This window comes from Lissotriton helveticus, chromosome 5_1, assembly GCF_964261635.1.
Source record: "Lissotriton helveticus chromosome 5_1, aLisHel1.1, whole genome shotgun sequence".
NCBI lineage: Eukaryota > Metazoa > Chordata > Amphibia > Caudata > Salamandridae > Lissotriton > Lissotriton helveticus.
In genome coordinates, this window is record NC_136065.1 from 840166998 (window position 1) to 840181643 (window position 14646).

The 14646-nt window shown below is 42.7% G+C and overlaps 1 protein-coding gene across 1 annotated transcript in view; it reads right to left on the reverse strand.

Annotated features, from left to right (window-relative positions):
- Positions 1-14646, reverse strand: part of GLUD1 (glutamate dehydrogenase 1) — a 202317-nt gene that overhangs the window by 159847 nt on the left and 27824 nt on the right. The window contains exons 2-3 of the mRNA XM_078643307.1: positions 10927-11007; positions 10185-10240 (exon numbers count right to left, since the gene is read on the reverse strand). Coding sequence (XP_078499433.1) covers positions 10185-10240; positions 10927-11007 — 137 coding nt within the window. The remainder of the gene's footprint in view (positions 1-10184; positions 10241-10926; positions 11008-14646) is intronic.

A 14646-nucleotide genomic window follows, 5' to 3' on the forward strand; every position in this document is an offset into this window, starting at 1 on the left:
TGAAGCAGAGTGAGAATAGTGTGGGTGTGCACCCTTTGGGATACTTTTAAAGCCATCTAGCTAAGGTCCCTCAATATAACACATCATCTAGGCCTTTTAACTTTGATAAAACTCCAGTCTTTGAGATCACAACCGGTATCAGGCACTGAGTCCGTTGGATCAGAATGATTGACTTGCATCGACCGAGAGCCCTGGGTTGGGACCACCTTTAATTACACAAGTAGGTAAACCAAATACGATTAACTTAAGAGTTCGAGATCCCACAGATAGTAGCGCCCTTATTGAATCATGATGACAAGCCTGCATTAAGCTGTATTCCAATGGCATTAGCGAGGGAAAAGTTTTTTTAATTGTGATAGTGATAATATTGGTACCTTAGGAGAGGCCAGTACATGTCGATCAATAGGACTGTCTGAGAGACCAATTTCCAGAAACACCTCACTGGAAGTACTAAATATCACATCTGTTCCACTGGATGATAATTCCACACAAGAGGAACTGTTGAACGTACCCCTATCCGGTTTCAAAGATAAATTACCTGCAAGACTAATATCATGGAATATAGCAGGGCTAGCTAGGAATCTTCGTGATCTAGTTTGGTGTACCTACATTGAGGACTACGATATTATCCTCCTCCAAGAGACCTGGGCTCTAGAAATCCCCCACAGACTTGGGTATAAAACCTTCTATTGCGACGCAATCCCCTCAGCAAGAGGGAGAGCGTCAGGGGGTCTGGTGATCTGTGTTAGAATACATTTAGAAATAACCTCATTGATAACCCATTCCCCTGATCTACTGGGGTTAAAGGTGGTGACAAGGGAAAAAGAAATTCTAAATGTAATAAACATACAATAGGCCGAACCCAGTAAATAAAGAATCTAAGGTTATAGAACATCTAGATTCCCTCTTAGATTCTCTAGGTCCAAATGCGCAAGTAGTAGTAGTAGGAGGGGATTTTAATTGCAAATATGAACCTGTGTTGGGCTTTGACAACTTACTTGAAGAACAAGATATGGCTAATGACATCCCAAATTTGGATTCTACTGGGTCTGTTAAATGTACCGTAGCTGCAACCCAAATTTTGCAGTTGACAATAGGTCATGATCTTAGGGCATGTAATGGCCGCTTGCAGTCCGATAGACCAGCAGCCCCGACATTTCATAAAGGCAACTGTAAGTCACATATAGACTTTATATTGGTCTCCTTGAGTCTATGGTATTTACTCATTAATCTCAAAATAGATGTTAGGACAGAGAGTGACCATCTTCCACTCCAATTATGGCTACATCCTCCAACGGTTTATAGCTAAACAGGACAAAGAGGTTACAACAAATAGTTCACTTGGAGAATTGCAGATATCCAACAATAGACGTGCACTGAGATGGCCTTATATCCTAGCTAAGGATGAGACAATGTTAAATATTTAATACCTTTTCCGACACTATTGGGTCTTGTAAGCAGCCCCTAATAGGCAGCCAGGGTGTTTTAGATCTACATTATAAATTGGTTGACGCTTTAATTCCCTTTGAGCAAAAATTGCAAAAGGGACAAGAACCCAAGCGAAGGCCATCTACAGTTGGCTAACCCTTGGTATAATAAAGAATGCCGTTTAGCGAAGCACCATCTGATCCAGACTGTCAAATCTAAAAACTCCCATCCTATAAAAGAAAGTAGACCCGTATATAATAAAATCTTGACCCAGGCGAAAAAAGCATGGGATGATGCACTATGGGATGACTTACTAACAGCAGCCAAATTGAGAGATCAGGGTACTTTTTGGAGTTTAATAGCCAAGGGCAACAGAAAGGGTAGATCAGCCAAGTATCTTTATCTAGACGAACAAACATGGTGTGACCACTTTACCAAACTCTATTTTTATGATGAGCAGGGGTCGCCCTTAAATAATAAAGAGAGTAATCTAGAATTGAGTATCACACCACTATGTTTTAGTATAGAGGAAACTATCCAGTCACTACAAGCCATTATAGTGGGCAAAGCCCGAGGACCGGACAAGATTCCTGGAGATTTACTTAAACACGACGTAGAAGTATGGGGGCCATACATAAATTTTCTATGTAATTCTATAGTGGCTGGAACACCAATCCCCGACACTTGGAAAGGGGCAGAAATTGTAACGATTTTCAAAAAAGGGGATCGTTATGATCCGGGCAATTATCGCCCAATTAGTTTAATTGACCTTTTACAGAAGGTTTTTGCCAGGCACATTTTAAATAGACTCACAGAATGGATGGAGGGGACGCAGATATTGTCTAAATTCCAAGCAGGGTTTAGACCAAAAACTAGTACAGTGGACCAAGTGTAAAGGTTCACGTGCATCTGCTGGAAGTATATTAATATAAGAAAGGGCAGTTTGTACGTGGCATTTATAGACTTGAGGGCTGCCTTCGATCTCGTTCCACGGAATCTTCTGTGGATCACATTTGGGGGTCCCCAGTGAGCTACTTAAAGAACTTATTAGATTACACACAGGGAATTATGCCAAAGTTAGATGGGGGAAGGGAGGTGAACTTTCAAAGCCCATTCCGGTGAGTCGTGGCGTGCGTCAAGGCTGTGTGCTGGCGCCCACGCTCTTCTCACTATATGTTAATGAGACACCTGTTTTCCTAAGGGACTGTGATCATGACTCCCCGAAGCTAGGAGATGAGGTGATTACGGCATTACTTTTTGCCGATGATACAATCCTCATCTCACAGACTCTGAGGGGTCTCCAAAACTTGGTGAATTCATTTTATGGTTACTGTGTAAAGAAGGGGTTAGAAATAAACTCATCTAAAACAAAATATAGGTCCATAAACCCGCAAAAGTCCTTTAGAAAGAATTTGGCTCTAAATAACCAAAAATTGGAGTATGTGGGGAGTTTTAATTACTTAGGCATTATGTTGGATAGTAATCTCTCATGGAAGGGACATCTAGCAAAGAGTAAGTTATCTTTTAAGCAGAATTCGATGCCCATCCTAAAAGTGCACGGAGCTAGTTATTCTAAAGCCATTACACCGGCACTTGAAGTATTTAAAGCAAAGGCCCAATCAGCGGCACTTTACGGTGCCGAGGTTTGGGGACATCATTGTAAACGCAATTTTGAAAAGGAAGAGAACCATTTTTTGCGTAGATTACTTAAACTACCAACTAGAACTCCCTTAGTTCCAATGCTTTTGGATTTGGATCTTAAAAGGACGGATTATCAAGCAGCTCTTAGACCATTGCTGTATTGGATAAGATTGTGGACAACCCCGGAGTTGTGTAACTATAAAAGTGGTCTGATAGAAATTATTCAGATTGATGAATACAAGAAAATCGCCTGGCTAAAACATGTTTCCCTTTGGTGTACCAGGTTAGGGCTGTCCCATTTTTGGGACGAACCCCAGAATATGACACTTGTGTGTAAAAAGCTTTTAAAGTCAACTTACTGGTCCAACGTCAATGACTAGCTATTCCATAGTTCATCTATTGGCATATTGACCCAGGAATTTATGATTATAAAAGATAATGCTGCATTCGAACCATTTATGGATGAAATAGGACCACCAATAGCAAAAACCTTATATTTGCAATTTAGATATGGGGTATTACAGATAAATGCTAAAACATGTAATTGGGGAGGTAAAAATGATAATGGCCTCTGTTCCCTCTGCTCATTAACGGCAAAGGAAGATGATGTCCATTTACTGCTTTTTTGTCCAGCATATAAATCACCTAGGCACCGCTGGATTAGACCCCTTTGTAAAAACATGGGTGTCAGATCATACAAAGAGGCAGAGCGCATCATTAAGTCTAATACCTCACAACTGGTTGTCTTTTGCATAAGTAGGTTTCTGTTTAATGTGCATCTCATCAGGAAACTGCTTGGATACAAGCTGTAATGTAACATTGGCGCATTTAGCCCTCTCCATCCAGTATCAGCCAATGCAGAATGCACTGAGTTCATCCTTTGCAAGAAGTGTGGTTCTAGTGGTTTTAAACTTTGGTTTTTAGTCTGGCTTTTTAATCATGGAGAAAACTTTTATTTAAATTATTAGATTTTTAACGCAGAATTGTGAATTAACCCGTTTTGAATTAATCGTTACTTAGTCCCATTTTTACCAACTGCCACCTGTGTATGTGATTAATTGTTGATGAGGGCACTGCAAATAACGGTCTGTAAATGTTTTTATGTCAAATGTTCTCTTGTTGACTCTGTACTCCTGCTTTTATGGCTATATTAGCCGAAATAAAGTTGAACTGAGTAGCCCTGAAAAGGGCTCTCAGACCTGCCACTACAGTGTCTGTGTGCTGTTTTAACCTGCCATGTCAAGCTGGCAAGTGCAACCACTTGCCAGGCCCTAACCTTCCCTTTTCTTACATGCAAGGTACCCCCATGGGCAGGGTGCATTGTATGTGAAAGGTAGGACATGTACTGGTGTGTGACATGTCCAGATAGTGAAATAGCCTTTGAATAGTGAAAACGAAATTGGCACTATCTGCCCCCATACGATAGAATGGGAGATACTTTGTGCATCTTACGAGTACAACTTCCCATTGGGCCAAGATGGAGAAATAAAGATTAGGCTCTCTGAACTCAGAATTTAGTAAAGATGTTTAAAGAGGTTTTTAAATTGTGGGTTTGGAAATGCCACTTTTAGAAAGTAGCGATACAAAAGGGGATGATGGACGGAGCTTTTAGAAAGTAAGCATTTTCTTGTTTAAACGATGTTTTGTGCCTCTGCCTGTTTGTGGATTGCCTGTCTGGTTTTGGAGTGACTGAGGAAGTGCATTCACTGTAGACAGCCTCAGAGAGGGTGGAACTTGAGGTACGCCTGGTCCTTCCTGGATGACTCAGAGCAGAGATGAATGGGGTTTGGCTGCATTTAGAGCAGTGGGAGGAGATTTCCTTGCACCTGAATAGGGCCAGTCTCCCTTGCGTAATGCGCGGACAGAACTGGTTAGGTCTGGGCTCAGAGACCCTTGCACAAAGAAAATAAGACAAAATAGGGTATAAGTAGTGTTGCAAAGTCATCCTGTGCCCTGGGCACCCCCCAACTTTTTGCTGACGGGAACTGGTGGTGACTGACTGACCCTGGGCTCTGTTTAACCAGGCCCTGGGCCAGTGCCAAGCTAAAAGGAACACAGTTAAGACACCCAACATACACTAGGGTACACTATGGTATGGTGGGGTACCCCTGTAATTAGCATGACCTACCCCATAAGCCCCTAGTATGTCGTACGGCAGGGGATTGAAACTACCTAGAAGTCTCCAGTATCCTGGGGCAAAGCAGTTTAGAGGCCAGCTGATTTTCTGCACCAGCAGGTGTGCAGTGCTGAAGCCTGAGGTCCGTTTAAAAGCAGCACTGGTTGCTAGGACAGCTGTTAAACCTTAACTTGTGCCCAAACTCGACTTTGTGGGTAGGGACCTTTAAAAATGAAATCCCTACCATGTTTTTGCATATTAGGCACCCTCAGGGTCACCCCTGGGATACCTAGGGGTGGGGGGGGGGGGGGGGGGGGGGTCAGTTATCTATAAGGTACGCCCTTATATGCCTGGGTAAAGTGCCATTTTACATTTCACTCCGCACATTGCCTTAAAGAGCTGCTCAAATTAGACATTGATGCTAGAAGTGGGTATGGAAGATCAGCAATATTTCTGCAGATTCAGAACCCCTGAAGTCTCCCCTAGCTGCACAGGGGTGGGGGTCCTGTAGAAATTAGGGAGATACTTATAAAATATGGTTTTATAAGGCCTGGTGCTGGAAAAGTGGCCCAAGTCATTTTCCCCATTGCAAATCCCATGGCCCATAGGTTAACATGGTAGGAAGTTATTGACTAAAATATTGATAGGAGGACTAGCCGGACCATTCAAAGACTTCCCAGAATGGTAGTAGTAAATCCAACAATATGATATTGTTAAATTTCTCCTAAAGTGTACATACAAGAAGTTATAAGACTGTTATGTTAGTAAGTCCAAATTCAGCCTTCCAGTGGTCTGCCCGGATTGGTCAGAGTTAAGTGGATTAGCCAGGCTGCTTTGAAGAGGGGATGAAGAACCCCTAGGGTTAATCACTCTGCTGGGAGGGCAGTGTGCTGGTCTATAGGAATGCCAGGCCAGGGGGTGGAGTCGTAAACCATCCTCTTCAAGGGCAGAGGGACGGCCTGGGTTTCAGTTTCACTCTGAAACTCTTGACCCAGAGTCAGGGCTGGGCTTAAGGAAGGTATGTGCAGATGGTAGGGGGAAGAGTCCATGTAAAAAAGCTATCCCAGGGGGTGCGTTTAGCCAGCTCTTACCTCATTGCTGGAAAATCAGCCATTATGGATTTGAGAGACTGATGCACTCTGGGACAAACTAATGCCACACTCTACAGGATGTGGTCATAACTATGAGGAGTTGCGCTGCTCTCATTGGTCAGAAGTGACCTGGTGCTTGACCCAGAGAATTTTGAATAAGTATCTGAGAGGGGCAGAGCCCTCCAGAGCTGCTGCTTAAAACTTACTGAAGCAAGAAGGGCCCTGCTGAAAAGATTTTGCTGTGCAAGGAACTCCAAGGCCTGACCCCTGAAGACTGCACCAAGTGAAACTGCAGCCCTGTGGATTACCTTGCTGCCAATGGACAAGAGTTGAACTCCCTGCAAGCTACTGGTTAACAGAGCTCACCAGGACAGCCACACAAAGAATTCAAAGCCCGGAGTAACAGTGGATTTGTAAGGGTTTTGTTCAAGTGGATTGCGGAATTGAAGTTTCACACTTCCAAGGACCCTCTTGGAGATTCCAGAACCTTGGATTGTGTGTTGGATACTTTGGGACCCGCAAGCAGAACTCCAGGAAGGTGTTCTAACTGGACCCTGCATGCTGAAGAAGGCGGCCCACCACAGTGGTGAGAAAATGTTTCAGAACAATTTATAAAGGTGGGTCCCTGACAGAAAACAAAATGACTAAAAGGGGCACTATTGGTTTATAAGCACTAAAAAGTGACTAATCTTTAAAAATTCATCTCTGGTTCCAGACAGTGGATTTTTCTCATTTTTGGTGTCATTAAAAAGATAAAAATATTACCTATTTCTATAAATTGGTGTGGGATTTTTATTTTATGTTGAGTCTTATTTACTGAAATTGTGTTTTTAAATGCTTTACATACCGGTCTTTGAAGTTAAGCCGGTCTGCTCGCGGCCACGTTAACAAGGGTTGAGCATAGGAATAACTGTCAAAGACCTTTGCTGGGTCCTATCATGTGTTAGTGGCCTTATTGCCAGTGACAGAACTAAATTTGCCCCTTTCCTTATAACCCACTTTCCAACAAGTAGTAGACCTTAAACCCCAGAACTTTGGATCACTTCTGGACTCAAGAGGAACTTTTGCCAAGGATAAGAGCTGAAGAGGTGTGAGAAGGAGTACTGCCCCTTTGCTGTGTGGGGTTGGCCTGCAGTTGCTGTTTCTGCCAAGGAAAGGACAAAGACTGGAACTTTGTGGTGAACACAAAGACTTCACTCTCAGCTACCCTGAACTCATTACTGTGAGTCCTGGCCTGCCAGGAGCTGCCTATTCCAGTTTTAGGACTCTGGAGGTTGTTCCTGCAGTTGGGAGCTGGAAGAAACCTAAGAGAAATAAGAAAACCTAACTCCAACAACAGTCCACGATTGCTGCTGTTGCGCTGCGACCAGGAAAGGGGCCTCGGTACAGAAGTGCACAACGCACCGCCCGGCCTGCACTCAAGTTGGACGCTCTTTGATGCCAGCAATTATCTGCATATCTCAATGCCATTCCTTAGTCATTGCCAGCGCCTGCACCCTGTTACACGGCGCTGATAGCCGCCGAGGGGGACTCCGGGACCTCGCAACGTCACTAGAACAGACGCGTCACCGCTGACAACAGCCTTCCCCTGTCCTGGATTCTACACGATGCCTCGCCTCCCCGTTACAGCCAGGGAGCAGAACTCAACACCAATGCCTCACCTCCAACGTCGTGCATAGTCATAGACTTAAGTTTCCAAGGTACTGTTGTTTTGGGTGTCAGGTTTGACTCCGTGCCAGACGCCGCGCTCCTCGCGGTAAGCGCCGCACTTTGGATTTATTGCTGTCACGCCTTCGTAATAGCCCCAGGTGGAACAATTTATTTTCTACACGCGTCATTTTTGCAATAACTGTTCTAAAGGAATATCGGATTACTTGTATGTTTGATTTTTGTCGTTTAGATAAAGATACTTTATTTTTTCATAAACTGGTGTGGTGTCCCTTTGTGGTGTTCACTGTATTACTGTGTGGTTCGAGTACAAATACCTTACACATTGCCTTTGGGATAAGCCTGAATGCTCGTGTCAAGCTACCCAGGGGGTGAGCAAGGGTTATCTAAAGTGTGTATCCCACTTACCCTGACTAGAAGCAAGAGGTCCCCGTTTGGACAAAAGGTACCCACCTCTACCAACTAGAGACCCCCATTTCTAACACCTGGGGAATATTCTAGAGTAAGGAATCTGCATCTAGAAGTCTTTCAGCTAGGACATTCATGACATCATCGTGGTCAGGAATGGAAAAAAAAAAAAAGTTAAACAGATCAAGGGACTCATTTGTCCCAAACAAAATCTTGGGGCTAGTGAAACAATGCGCTGGTGGAAAAGATCATGCTAGGGCTGCAAGTAAGCATTGCACATGCAAGAGGAAGGGCACTGCTACGGAAACTCACATCGATGGTTGAGGGCTGAAGTGAAAGCACAAACATTGCCATCTGCATATCCCGGCTTTTACAGAAGCCACAAAAGAGCATTTCTCTTTTGTGATCTGCTTCTCCCTTCAAGCAGTAGAAAAACGTATGATGGAAAAGCAGAATGTTAGAAGAGCTGCATTGGCCAAACTATTAATGTTCTTGTTGAGACCTTAAAATCAGAATTTCTTTGGATTGACAGTAGCATCCCTCCGGATGAATGCCTTTTTACTAGCTTGTTCCATGTCGTTCCTTCACTCTTGGCCGGTCGTAACTGCTCCTACTGATTAATGTTGCTAGCACCATGATTGAGACAAGAATGCCACAGCTGCAAACAAACTTCCACAGTGCACTTCAGGGTTAGATGGTCAGCGACTGGTTTACTTTAATTTTGGGCATATGTGAAATTGTGAAACAAAATGCAAAAGCCTCAAGTTGTAAAAAAAAGTACAAAAACAGATTGTGGCTAATGTGACCACATCATCCCAAAGCATCAATAAGGTTCCCTTTTCCTGTTCTTTCAAAACATATCCATTTAATGATATGGTCTGGTTTCTTTCACCGTGAAGTATTCTTGTCAGATTCTGCCTTTATAAAACTCTAGGAAACCCAAACTCTAAAAAGACTCAAATGACACTTTATTAGGCCTTGGGCTAGACAGCAGCAAGTAATTTTACTTGTATTTCTTCAAATTTTAAACAATTAGGCTTCAGAATTCTCAGGTTGCAACTGCATGCCTTTCACAAGCTGCAGGGACATACTATGTGTTACTCTGCTGGATGTCCTGCACTGACTCTTAATGGGTTACAAAGCACTTTTGATGGTCCAAGAGTCAAATGGGATATATATTTTAAGCAAGAATTCCTTTTACCAACTTAAGCAAACTCTCCATTCTGGAGTCCACTTCTTGAGTTTTCAGTAATATGGGAAGGAGGAGGTGGAAGCGCGGGCAGATGGTCAGGAAAACATCAAGCATCCCTTTTTAACTGCCAATCAACACCTGCAAAGGTGATTTCCCTTTACTTTGCATATATATATTACTAATCAATAACCTACACATCACTGGGGTCCCTACGGCAAGAGCATGAAGAAGGTGTGCTAGATACCCAACAGCCTCTCACAGAAACGGGCGGCAGGGAAACAATGACCTTGGATATAGCCACAACTTGTAAAAAGTAAAGAAAGGACAGTCATCTGAATTCCAATTTTAAAGTACCGAGATAGTTGTAGTTCTGTCGCGTGTGCACTGTCCAACTTATGCAGAGGGCTCTAGATTACATTACATGTGCCAGGACATTTTATGTAACATGCTGCATTGCCCCACAGACTGCTTTGCTAGGAATTAACAGTATAAACTAGAAACACTAATTTCACAATAAACATTACCATTGCAATGCACAGAGATCAAATTACACACACAAATATGCAGATAATCAGTATCCTGAAAACACATACAGCGTATTAGCTGGAACATTCCTATGCAAGTAACCATTAATACTTACTGAATAGTTCCTAGTATTGATCTTAACGCCAGCTTTTGCTCCACCAAAAGGCACATCTGAAAGTGAAGGAACATGTTACTTTTCTGAACCATATTCTGAGAAGCAGCCCTGCTCACACCATTCAGAAAAACTCTAGCGGGTCTAATAAGTTTGTTCATCTCTTTATATCCCTCTTATACTTCTAAGAGCAGCAAGAAGTAAGACTCCTATAAATACAATTGTAAACCAGGAAATATAACTGGGTCCAAAGAAAAGAGGGAAAAAGCATCAGTAGCCAACAAACCTCTAGTTTCTTCTCTAGACCACTCCATGAGATGTCTAGAACTTGTGGGTGAACAGGTAAGTTTGGTTTTACTTATGTCCAGAAAGTAGATGCACATTTCAGTTTCAGGCTTGTGCATATCTACTGCCTTTTAAGCCCGTTTACTAAGAAAAATTGTTTTAATCCCCTTACCTATCAATCCACACAGTTAGTGGCCTGGAAGGTGTATTTAGTATCACATAAAAGCTCCCAATTTCCATTTTTTATCCACATTTAAAAATAAATACCGACGAGAAAATAAATGGTTTTCGGTCTGTATTTATCTGTAAAAATCAGGGAGCCTTACACATAATTAGGATGGAGACAGATTAAAACCATAACTGAATTTCCTAGATGCCAACACAAAATTTAGATTTTCAGAAAAGTAAAGATGGGTCATCAAGCATTGATTTTTGGAAATAAAAAAAAAAGGAAACGTACCTACTACAGCACATTTGTAAGTCATTAAAGATGCCAATGCTTTAACTTCATCAACACTAACTTCTGTGCTGTATCGAATACCTGCAAAACAAAGATCGCCATTCAGGTTCAGTATTTACATGCTTAAAACTCAAAGGAAAGAAACTGAAGTTAGGATGCAGATCTAACAAGTGATAATTCAGCCTCAAGCAGTACTGAAAATGCTTGTAAATTCCGATGGAATACATACAGACACCACAAAAAACCCTAAGTTACAATTCCAAAACTCTCCTAAAACACGAAAAAGGCCTTACAGCATGTGTGTTTGCGACGCCCTAATGCGTTTGGTTATTCCATAAGAAAAAGCATTAAACCTACTTAGTCTCCACCAATACATTTATTGCCGTTTAACATACCTGCAAGGTTTTACCACATCAAGTATGTGTCTGAACGATCTACTGAAGTTTTGCATGTAATCTTCAAGGACAGACCAGGTGCCCAAAGATGCATTTTCCTTTCAAAATCCCATAGGAACTTTTGCTCACAACAAGTGCCAACTTGCTGGAAAAAAATTACACCAAACTCTAGCTCCAATGCAAGTTTGGTTCTGCTTGCTCCCCTTTATGGTTTAGTACAAGCTTGTTCAGCAACTAAAGATATGTTAAGCAGGCTGATACAAATATATGGATGATTGGCTTTGTGAATCAGTTGACAAATGTAAATGTGAATCCTAAGCTCAGAATCTGAGGATTTGCGTACAGCCATCACTCATTTCATTAGCAAGGAACATACTTGTAAAGTTAAATGAAAAATACATTCACATATGCTGTGAAAGTTCCTAGGAGGGTGAAAATTGAGTGATCGCCTTGTGCTCAGAGATGGCAGCGCAGAAACAAAAGCCCAGCCCAATAAATTGTTCAGTTATTATGCTCACTGTTCAGCTACACTCCTTTTTTCAGAATTAGAATCAATAAATTGAATAGAAATGCTGATTTAAACTAGGCTGCCCTTTTTTTAATCCAGTGAATTTGATAAAAAAATTAAAATGTATTAAAAAATATAATCCAAGCAGGTTTACTTTTTTCCATCAATACACAAACACCACTGACATTTCTCCCTTAGGGTAGTAATGCACCGAGTGTTTCTCCACAACACAACATCGCAAATGACATCAGTTAAAACTACATGGCCCACATGCACATTCTTCAAATTTCGCTTACTAGGTAAAATTACCTTCTTTCATAATTGGATAATTTGTAAGGACATCTAGTTAAATGTTCTGCCCGTTTCAAGTGAGGTCGATCACCACAAGAGGACAGACGTGAGGTGGCTGCAGTTTAAGTTTTGGAACGTCTTAACGCGGCTTTTTAACTGCAGGTTTTTCAAAGAATGAACCGATACTCCATAGTTCAAATGAGTAAGATTTGCAAGAGGTCAGAAATATGCATTTGCAAGAATAAGCACTAAATGTTCCACACCCAAAAAGGTTGTTGAAACAGATTTACTTTTGATAAGCTAGTCTGACAACATGAATCTTCATACGGGCAGGAAAATGTGTACCTGAAGCAAGCATAACACTAGCAGTTTGATTTGCAACTAACTTTCCAGAGAACGATTTATAATTTCATGTCAGCAGAGAAGCATCACTAGTAAGGCTGCATATTTTTAAAGTGTCAGAAAGTTACAAATACTAGATGCAATTTTGCCTCGAAGTTACAATTCGAAATCTCTTCACTAATGTACTTGGTTCTAGTTTAAATTTACAAATGAAAACCTAGTAAAACAACTTGTCCATTTAAGGCTTGAAATATAGTTTAATGCCAAGTCACTGAAAACTTCAATTACATTTTGAAGTCCCCCCATGAACTATTTTGTGTGCATAAACTATTTGGGTAGAACAACTACAGGGACCAACTGCTTTAATCTTCATTGACTTACTACATGTGCATAAACTTACATACTAAGCACGTTAGGTGTAGAGAATAAGAAAAAAAAAGTTAAAGAAGTTGGTAAACTACATTTAACAAGCCAAGACACTGGGGAGTCAGAGAGGAAAGAAAATTCTCAGTAATGACTGAAACATGAATAGGTTGTGCTTTTGTGTGCACTTCATATCGTAGTACTTAATAACCCATCAGTAATATGTATGGATAACTAACTGTACACCATGTATAGTATTAGGGTTTGCGATTTTATGCCAGGACACCTAGAAGTATTGATTGGTTTGACTAAAAGTCTCATATTCGTATTTAAACATGAAGCAGTAAACCTTTGTCTAGAATTCAAGAAAGGGTTTTTTGTTTTGGTGTATATCTAAAATGTACATCTCCGCTCCAAGACCCCTTAATTAAGTCAGTAGTCATTGCTGTCTATCATACAAACAAAACAACTCTAAATGTTCCTCGAACCAATTTCTTGAATGGAAACTGCAGGTAAATAAATGCCATGACAAGGAAAACCCTGAACGAGCAATGGCTTCCGAGTCCCAATTTCAATTATTCTTATATTAATAAAATTTGAAAACCAGATTAAAAAAAAAAAAAAAAAAAAAATTATAATTTTAACGCAAGCAATTTTGACGGGCCTAACTGTGCAATCTTGACTAACATGTGCAAATGCCACGGGCGTGGCCAGGCCGCCAACCAACATGGCGCTGAAGTTCCACCGAATCGCCTGCACACATCCTAATTATCCCCCACTATTGTGCCACTGTGGCCAGCTATGCAGAACCAGCCTGTTGCGGTGGGGACATGGAGTGTGTGGAGAGCTCCTGAGAAGCGGCGGTAGTGCCAGATTGTGGCAAAGACTGGCCGTATCCTGCTGAGGGGGTGGCGCCATTACGATCAGCAGTGGGACGCCAACTCGACTTGGACCTGGGCCTCTTTCATCCTGGAGCTACACTGCTACAGCCTGCCCGGGAAGAAGATAGCGGTGGGCGCGCTGGGCTCGGGCCGCTGGGGGACTGCCCCCCCCCCCCCCCGCTATCTTCCCTGTCTGTGGAAACCCCCGCGGGGAGACAGGGCCTGCGGGAGAGCCTGGAAGGCAGCCATCCGGCCGCGTGGTTGTGCAACAGGAGAGGGGGGGGGGGAAGAGTGGCAGTACGAGTTGTGCATTGTGCGGAGCGGTCTGAGTTGCACGCCACCAGAGCACGCAACATTGAAACCTCGCTAGTCTTCCACCTAGCGTCGGCCCAGACAACAGATCTGGCCTGTGGCCGCCATCTTGAGGCCCTTCTCTGCTGGGCCACATACTGGAAACCACTCATCCTTTCCTGCGACATAGCTGCGCTACTTTAACAAACGCACTAGTACTGCTACAGTTGTACTGTGGTGACATCCTTGGTCTCAGAGTTCGCTGCTTCAGCCCCCCTTTTGTTACGCTGCACATCAAGCCAAGACACTGTACTGGTCCTTTGGCGCTCCCTTCTTCGCACACCCAGCCATACCCTCAACTCAGTTCTTGGTCACTGCTTGCAGTGCCGCAGGCACAGCCACCTACCGGTCATCATGCAACGGCATGGGCCGTAAAGATCCCAAGCAAAGGGTCCTGCCATTTGAAAAGATGACATACTAAGCACAGGACGCCGGCCCAGACATGGCGGAGGGTGGGCAGGATGCTGGCCTGGGAGGAGAGTCCTCAACTGCTGCTGACTCACTCTTGCAGGAGGTGAGGGTCTGCTTCATAGCGCTGGATAGCAGATTCGACTCTCTTGGCAAACAGCTAGAGGGGCTGGGGGCAAAA